The sequence below is a fragment of the Orcinus orca genome, chromosome 5, assembly GCF_937001465.1.
Source record: "Orcinus orca chromosome 5, mOrcOrc1.1, whole genome shotgun sequence".
NCBI lineage: Eukaryota > Metazoa > Chordata > Mammalia > Artiodactyla > Delphinidae > Orcinus > Orcinus orca.
The window spans coordinates 78,130,347-78,139,704 of record NC_064563.1 but is presented as its reverse complement, the minus strand read 5'-3'; the positions used below and the strand labels follow the sequence as shown (position 1 = coordinate 78,139,704).

Sequence of the window (9,358 nt, the reverse complement as noted above, 5' to 3'; positions counted from 1 at the left end):
GTGATATTGGTCTATAATTTTCTCTTTTTGTAGTAGCTTTGTCTGGTTTTGGTATCAGGGTGATGGTAGCTTCATAGAATGAGTTTGGGAGTGTTCCTTCCTTTGCAATTTTTTGGAAGATGGGTGTTAGCTCTTTTCTAAATCTTTGATAGAATTCACCTGTGAAGCCATCTGGTCCTGGACTTCTGTTTGTTGGAGGATTTTTAATCAGAGTTTCAACTTCATTACTTGTGATTGGTCTGTTCATATTTTCTATTTCTTCCTGGTTCAGACTTGGAAGGTTATACCGTTCTAAGCATTTGTCCATTTCTTCCAGGTTGTCTATTTTATTGGCATAGAGTTGCTTGTAGTAGTCTCTTATGATGCTTTGTATTTCTGCGGTGTCCATTGTAACTTCTCCTTTTTCATTTCTAATTTTTATTGAGTCCTCTCCCTCTTTTTCTTGATGAGTCTGGCTAAGCTTTATCAATTTTGTTTATCTTCTCAAAGAACCAGCTTTTAGTTTCATTGATCTTTGCTATTGTTTTGTTTCTATTTCATTTGTTTCTGCTCTGATGTTTATGATTTCTTTCCTTCTACTTACTTTGGGTTTTGTTTGTCCTTTCTCTAGTTCCTTTAGGTGTAAGGTTAGATTGAGATTTTTCTTGTTTATTGTATTACTATAAACATACCTCTTATAACTGCTTTTGCTGCATCCCATAGGTTTTGGATTGTCGTGTTTTTGTTGTCATTTGTCTCTAGGTAGTTTTTGATTTCCTCTGATTTCTTCAGTGATCTCTTGGTTATTTAGTAACGTATTGTTTAGCCTCCATGTGTTTGTGTTTTTATTGTTTTTTCCCTGTAATTGATTTCTAATCTCATAGTGTTGTGGTCGGAAAAGATGCTTGATATGATTTCAGTTTTCTTAAATTTACCGAGGCTTGATTTGTGACACAAGGTGTGATCTATCCTGGAGAATGTTCCGTGTGCACTTGAGAAGAAAGTGTAATCTGCTGTTTTTGGATGGAATGTCCTGTAAATATCAATTAAATTTATCTTGTCTATTGTGTCATTTACAGCTTGTTTCCTTATTAATTTTCTGTGTGGATGATCTGTCCATTGGTGTAAGTGAAGTGTTAATGTCCCCCACTATTATTGTGTTACTGTTGATTTCCTCTTTTATAGCTGTTAGCAGTTGCCTTATGTATTGAGGTGCTCCTATGTTGGGTGCATATATATTTGTAATTGTTATATCTTCTTCTTAGATTGATCCCTTGATCATTATATAGTGTCCCTCCTTGTCTCTTGTAGCATTCTTTATTTTAAAGTCTATTTTATCTGATACGAGTATTGCTACTCCAGCTTTCTTTTGATTTCCATTTGCATGGAATATCTTTTTCCATCCCCTCGCTTTCAGTCTGTATGTGTCCCTTGGCCTGAAGTGGGTCTCTTGTAGACAGCATATATATGGGTCTTGTTTCTGTATCCATTCAGTGAGCCTGTGTCTTTTGGTTGGAGCATTTAATCCATTCATGTGTAAGGTAATTATCGATATTTATGTTTCTATTACCATTTTCTTCATTGTTATGGGTTTGTTTTTGGTAGGACATTTTCTTCTCTTGTGTTTCCCACTTAGAGAAGTTCCTTTATCATTTGTTGTAGAGCTGGGTTGGTGGTGCCGAATTCTCTTAGATTTTGCTTGTATGTAAAGCTTTTGCTTTCTCCATCAAATCTGAATGAGATCCTTGCCAGGTAGAGTGATCTTGGTTGTAGGTTCTTCCCTTTCATCACTTTATCATGCCACTCCCTTCTGCCTTGTAGTTTCTGCTGAGACATCACCTGTTAACCTTATGGGATTTCCCTTGTTTGTTGTTTTCCCCTTGGTGCTTTTAATAATTTTTGTCAATTTGATTACTGTATGTCCCAGCATGTTTCTCCTTGGGTTTATGCTGCCTGGGACTCTCTGCACTTCCTGGACTTGCGTGGCTATTTCCTTTCCCGTGTTAGGGAAGTTTCCAACTATAATGTCTTCAAATATTTTCTTGGGTCCCTTCTCTCTTTTCTTTCTGGGACTTCTATAATGTGAATTTTGGTGTGTTTAATGTTGTCCCAGAGGTCTCTTAGGCTGTCTTCATTTCTTTTCATTTTTTTCTTTATTCTGTTCCATGGCAGTGAATTCCACCACCCTGTTTTCCAGGGCACTTATCCATTCTTCTGTCTCAGTTATTCTGCTATTGATTCCTTCTAGTGTAATAAATGACACTCTTATGAGCAAAAGTGGTGTTCAGTAGGAACTACAAGATGATGTTTATCAAGTGTCTAGAATATTACATACACAATAAAGTTTTAATAAAGGTTGGTTCCTGCCTGCCTTTTAAATTTATTATCACTTTACTGTTTTTATGGGGGGGGGTGTCACATGGAACATGTATCTTATTATAAGCTGCTTCAGCTCCTTTTCTGGGAAGTAGGTAGGGATATAAATGATAAATACAAGATAGAAGTGAGATGTCAGAACATACAGCCCACACATAGGAAAGACAGGGGACACAGGTCAGTGGGGAGATGAGTCTGGAGATATCGCTGAGATGTGAGACAGTAGGGCCTATACCTGCTTTGCTTACTCAATAACTCTCACCTTATGGGGTATTAAGACTAAAAGAGGTAAAGCATGTGAAAATACCTAATCTGTGACTGGCACATAAAGCTGATTGTCATTCTCTCTCTCTCCCGCTAAAAGAGAATGAGCCCATTGGGTCATTCTTGCCTTGATTGATCAGGATAGAATGTCTTGGAATGCTAAAGCTCTCCCTATAGCATAGTTGGTAATTTCTGAGAAAAGTCTTTCAAATGGGTCACATATATTTCAAAATTAAGCCTTATATCTAACTCCAAATACAGGACACTACTGATATGTATACTTCCTTAAAAAAGTATATTTTGATTTCAAGGGACCATTATGAGGACCCAGCTTCTACTGATATTCCATCAAAGAATTTACCCTTTTGTTTTTGCCAAGGAAACCATGCTTTAGGTATGAACATTTTCAAATCAGCCTTTATTTCATGCTATTGAAGTGCTGTCTTTTATTTTAATGTCAATGTGTAAAGTGGCATACAGGCAATTTAAAATTACATGATACTGACATATTTATTCTTAGAACTTATGCATTATATTTACAGACATACAAATATAGGACAATGTTTTACAAAATCTTTTACTAATTACATGTTTACAACATTTTCAGAAATAAAATGAAATCTGCTGTAAACCACCTTACTGCAATATGTATATAAAAACGTTTCTGAATATCCATGTTCTCCTTCATTTCTATAACCATTTAAGCGCTTAGTTTTAAAAAATTCATCATACTCATCAGCGTAGTCATACATCATTAGTCACTGCTGGACTTTCATCAAGTAGAGAAATCAGACTCCTTGATTAGCTATGAGGCTGTATTTTCAAAAGCTATTAAGGAAAGTGACCTACTACTACTAAGTGTCCTATTCTATTCTAGCCAAATACAACGGCCCTTTCTCCCATGAGTTGTTTCCAGAGAAAATTGGTTTGGAGTGCTAAGCAAGTATGAGATTGAAAGCCCAGAAACCCGCTGACTTAAAATCTCCACCGTTAGCAGGGGCCCTGGTGGGCGAGCACTTAGCCTTTTCTTCATTCACTCTTCAGCGCTGGGAAGGTCACTGCTTCAGTAGGAAGTTCATAAATGGTCAGGTGGAACTGTAACAAAATCATCTTTATCTTATGTTAGAGTCTAGCAAGGCTAAATATTAAATTTTCTTTCCAGTTAAAAAAAAAAAGGTATATACAAAACACTGAGTACAAAAATTTTCCAACAAAAACATCATGACTTGTTTTGCATCTTGACATAGAAAAGACATTCAATATATTTTTCTTTCATTATCAACCAAAACTGTAAACAAATATTTTCTAACTATTCAAATATAAATTTGAATTAGTCTGACAAAAATATATGAATAAAGTTTCATGCTATGTATAAAATTTGAAATACGTTGAAAATTCCAATTATTCCTATGGGAAAATTAGTCACAAATGTTCCAAATGTTGCATTATGTATGCTGACTGGGATTATTCCTTGCAACTATGTGACAAACAGTCCTGTCCTTTGCTGAGTTTCATTTCAAATGGCTGTCTATAATTTGGAGATTGTACTGAGGTTTAATGTTGACTAGAAGTAAAAATACCTAGAGTTTAAAAATATACACAGCTAAATTCTAAACAAGTCCTATGACTGGTGGGTCTGTTTGGAACTGTAAATATAATGGGGTCTGGCTCTAAGCAGTTTAAACACATTTTACTTTTGTTTCATAAGGACCCTGAAGGATTGGGCTTTGAGCTCAGATGTTTTGTGTTATATAAGTTTAAACCTGTGACAACAAGGAGAAAACATTATTTTGGCCAGATACTCAACATGATTTTATCCAGAGTTACTTTTAGATGCTGCTACATGATAAAACAAGAGAACATTATTCTTAAATGTATGTACTGGTAAAGAAACCCCAGAACAGTTAACAACAGGAAAAAACCTAGATAACTAGTATCTTCACTTACTCTCTTTACTTGGTTTACAAAGGCAGTGAATACCAGAAGATATCACTGACAACTAAAAAGGTCTCAAAATATAGGGGAAGAAAGACCCAAGTGGCTTAGACTTGAATTAGGGCTCCTGGTTTTGTGCTGTCTGAGCCCTTGGGCCCTTGTACTGCACCCATAATTGAGTAAATAAGGCACTGGTGGGGGAGCTAGATGGCTAGATGAAAAGACAGCAAGCTGTTTTTAAAATGCCACAAGTGCTTTAACTCAGCTACAGAAATTGGCAGTTAGCTGAAAGAAATGTAAGAAGCTTGGCTCTTCCTTTATTTGCATAATCTTCGGTTATTTGGGGAGCTGGAAGTGCATCTGCTGTGACTGGAAGGTGTTCGCAGGTCCAGGTATCCCGGGAGCAGCTTGCAGGGGAGAAGGGGTGAGCTCAGTGAAGTCAACACACAGGATGCAGAGTGTCACAAGCTACCAGCCTAAAGATCTGGGCCCTGTGTGTAGAGTGCTTGATTATACTATTTAGATAACAGTGGGATGATACATAGAACCATCCTCTAAGTGGTGGTGGACTGGAGCTGGGGGGAGGTCTAGGACACTGGCCTTAAATGCAACAGTATCTGTTTCATTGTTTTACTATGCAAAATCTAGACCTTCTACATTATTTTTATTTTACCTTGGACAGAACAGTCCAAGTAGTCATAATAGAGCTGAAAAACACGGTGAAGTCATTACTCCCCCCAAATTATACAAATATCTAGCTTGGAACAATGGTCTCCACTATATGAAACATCTGGAATGTTTGTTGAAATGCAGATACCCAGGCCTCACTCTAGACCAACCGAGTGAGAATCTGTACTTTAACAAATTCTCCAGTAGATTCTAATGAACAACCACGTTTAGAAACTAGTGGATTCCAGAGGGCTTGGAAACAGGGAAAGATAACAGCATGGCTGTGCCTTCAAGAGAGACAAATATCCTTCTGAGAAGATAGTCTTCAGTATGTGAAAGAGCCTACTCTCTAGACAAGCACAGCCAGGTTAGGCTTCAGTGTTGGGTTCTCAATAATGACAGAATTAATTTTTATTTGTGAAAACCAACCGTGTCTTCATAAACAATTCAATGCAAATGGATATAACCTCCCCTAAAATGGAGAAATGAAGCAAAATATTCCTGTTAGGAATCATGGAAACAGTCCCTTTCAAGAACACATAAGCGCTTTGTTAAGCAGACGGCTCACAGCAGCAGTCACGCTGTCCTGTTTCGTTTTGGCCAGGCCAACGCCCACGGTGCTGGGAGTCCTTACACAGCAGATAACTGGTGCTGCTGCTGCTTGGGCGGGGCAAGTTCCAGGAGAGCCTGGACCGTCAGCGCAACCTGGCTCAAACCTTTCTCTTCTAAAATGTGGAGAGGCAAACATAATTGCTCCTGAAATGGGACAATGTAACATAAAAACAAACAGAAGAGAAAAGAGGATGAACATCACAGAACTGAAAAGAAAAAACAAGCATCTCTTCTCTCCCTCATAATAATGAACTGAGATAAGAGAAGTCAGTACCTGAGAATCTGACCTCTGTTAATATGAGTTACACAGAGATGGTACCTGACACTCGTCACTTTTTTTTTTATTAATACATCTAAAAGTACATCCAGATCATTCTGAATATGAGAAAATGGACAAGTTACATACACTTTTACATACAACAGAAGATAAACATACTAATATGGAGTAAGAGCAGCATCCTTCACCCCTGATAAATAAAAGAGCAACGCAGATCAGTAAAATTAGGCAGGTGAAAATAGAAAAACAGTTCCAAGTTACCGGATGGCTGAAGCCTAAAGATATAACATTGTAGGAGAAAGTGCTTTGGAAATCACAAACCATAGGAATGCAAGATAGTTTCATGCCATAACTCAGACTGCATGAGAGAGGAATGCTCTCTACGTTATAGTCCTGACTATGAAAATCAGGGTTCTCAGACCAGGCAGGGATCATGGGAAGAAACTGAAGTATATCCTTGAGATTTAGAAGTATTTGAGAAAATGTCCCCTACACAGGATAATTCACGGAAGGCCCAGTTTGAATTACTTAAAAACTTGAATTACAGAACTTAAATAAAGAAATCATATTTGAAAAAGTATTTTATATCCTGGTATTTAAGGTATTTAATGGATTAAATTATGCTGGAGAACTATGATGTGAGTTTAGTCAGGAACACATTAATTAACATATATTTGAAAAGCATTTACATGTTTGCTTAAGCAAGTTAAATTACTTCTATCTTGTTTATTACCTCATTAATGTGTTTGGTTAATCCTTTCTTTTAAGACAAAAAGGCGTATCATAAGAATAACATCTATCATTGATTAGATGAAAGAAAGAAGAGGTTACTCTTGAATGAAAGTGGAATTCTGGTTCTACTGAAAAAGACTATACATACTTATTAAAGAAGATAACTGGATTTTTCTCAGCTTTTCATTGGCACTTAATTATATTATTAGGAAGTTTTACAAAACCAGTTGCAATAAAAAATATAACAAGTATGTTTTATGAACCGTTATTGGTACTTGTGCTTCTTAATCACTTTCTTTTTAATACTTACCTTGATAAAACAAGGTAAATGGAATCTTTTGATCTTAAGAAACTAGCAACTTTGTATAAATCTTCTGAGTACAATTGAAGTACAGATTAACTATACTTAAAATGAACCTGCAGGGTGTTTTACTCTGGAGGGAGACATATTTCCTCTGAGGCCGATTCCTTGATCTCCGTTTCCAGGGGTGCCCTGCGACCCGTAAGCCCGTGGCTTACACATTCCCTCAGTGGCTTATGCTTTCCAGATGCACATTTACTTTCTAGCTGGCTTAGAGCAAACTCTGTTCTGAAGAGAATGCACCATTACTCCCCCAAAACCACATAAAACACCATGTGTTTTTTTAAAGGGACAGAACTTCACAAAACTGAATGATCTCTGACTCAGAGACATCTTAAAAACAAAAAAAAACCTCCCCCCAACTCCAAAAGGCACTACTGCTGTTTTCAACACAGTGTTCAATGTTTCAGCATTAAAAATAAAAGGTTTTTAATGTGTTAAATAATTTTCCCATTTAATATGAAAGAAAACCAAAGCAATCAGATCCTCAGATTGACTTCTACAACATGATATGGTTCCTCACAATCTTCCTTCATACATGAGTTCAGTTGTCCAATTTTCTTAACAGAGTTCAGAGATTCCTGAGTGTTCAGAAACACTATTTATGAGAACCAGAATCTGAATGCAATTATAAAGTACTTTCAAGCATTAAGGCTAGCAGCTAATATACTAAGCATTCTGAAAGAGGCATTCATCACCTTGGGTACAGAACAGAGATTGCTGCCTAATTCTTTACCTGCTACTGTTCAGATAAAATCTCCTCAACAGCCTATCAAATATAAGTTCACCTATTAAGATGGTTCAAATATATTGGAAATTATATAAATTCCAATTTTAAATTCTAATTAGGATTCTAGAAGTGAAGTTAAAGATAACAAACATAATAAATGTGCAGACAGGTGCCTACCCCTGAAAGGTCAGCTCCAGATAATTTGCTGTGTACTGTTTCCAATGTACACAATGGGCTCAGAATAGCAATCTAGGGAACCTACATTATCTTTGGACTGAACATTCTGATCAAATTAAAATTATTAAGATTAAATGGCCAGTGCCTTCCAGATGTCCAGAGAGCAGATGCTTATTAGGTGGACTTGTGCCTACCAATAAAGACAGATTTCAGGATTTCAGGGCACAGCTCAGTGCAGAGATCTAAGTGACCAGGTGCTCCCCAGAACAGAAGGGGTACAACTGTTTCCTCATGAACAGCTGTTGAAAAGTTCAGCAACTCATAATTTTAATACTTCTCACAATTTCAACACTTAAGTTGTACTGAGGCATGGAAAGAAGGCCAGATGGAAATTTTATTATGCCATTTGGAAACAAAGTCCTAAGTCATATTCTAACAACAGGCTCAGGATTGTATTTGTAGACCCTGCTCAGCATTTATGATAAGAGAAACAAGGCCACATATAGGCCAGGAGAATGGACAAATGAGCAGAAGAAAATATACTGGTCTTTCTGCTCTTTGTTAGCAATCATAAATGCTTCCTAATGTGATGAGCTGCTCATCTGGACACACGAGGAAAGAAGTTATCTACTTTATTGGTTAGCTCTTTGATGGCTAACCAATTAAAAAAAAAGCACATACGTAAATACTTTTGAATGAGAAACAAACCTCCTTTACCAAGCACAGGAATGAGGTGGAAAAATCACTGGAATGCACTTTCGGCTAGAGGGGGAAGATCCAGTAATAAAGCATACAGAGAGTTAACATTAGAGTACAATAAAATGCCACAAAACCCAAAAGCTGGATAGATAGAGAGACAAAACTGGATTCTTCTGAATGTGCCCCAAGAGAAAGTAGTGTTTCAACAGTTCTTTTTACGCTGAGGTTTAGCTGAAGGATGTCAGAAGGGGAACAAAGATTGTCCTGTCCAAAGTGTGAGCAGGAAAGGAAAACAGAAAAATAAAGTCAGTGGATCAGAAACACAGATTTGAGTATAGAATTCAATATGATCATCTCAGTCATATTCAAAGAAACATATCCCATAACATTTTTTATTATGATGAATCAAAATGCTGAAAAACAAAACCACAAAGAATCCTCTATGTTCTCAGCTTGATTTTACTACTAAATAGCAGAATAAAATTGTTGGTGATTAGTATGAACATTCAGGATAAAATGAACAGAGGTGGATGCTGACTTAGGATTA

The 9,358-nt window shown here is 36.8% G+C and overlaps 1 protein-coding gene across 13 annotated transcripts in view; it reads right to left on the bottom strand.

Moving 5' to 3' along the window:
* Positions 1–3,008: 3,008 nt before the first annotated feature.
* The window catches only part of LRCH3 (leucine rich repeats and calponin homology domain containing 3), a 116,556-nt gene continuing 110,206 nt past the window's right edge, over positions 3,009–9,358 (bottom strand). For 10 of the 13 annotated variants that reach the window (XM_049710337.1, XM_049710338.1, XM_033403834.2 and 7 more), the window contains one exon: positions 3,009–9,075. In XM_049710337.1, the coding sequence (XP_049566294.1) occupies positions 8,875–9,075 (201 nt within the window). In that variant the 3' untranslated portion in view covers positions 3,009–8,874. The remainder of the gene's footprint in view (positions 9,076–9,358) is intronic. The other 3 variants (XM_049710339.1, XM_004278802.3, XM_033403840.2) reach the window with 1 other exon arrangement.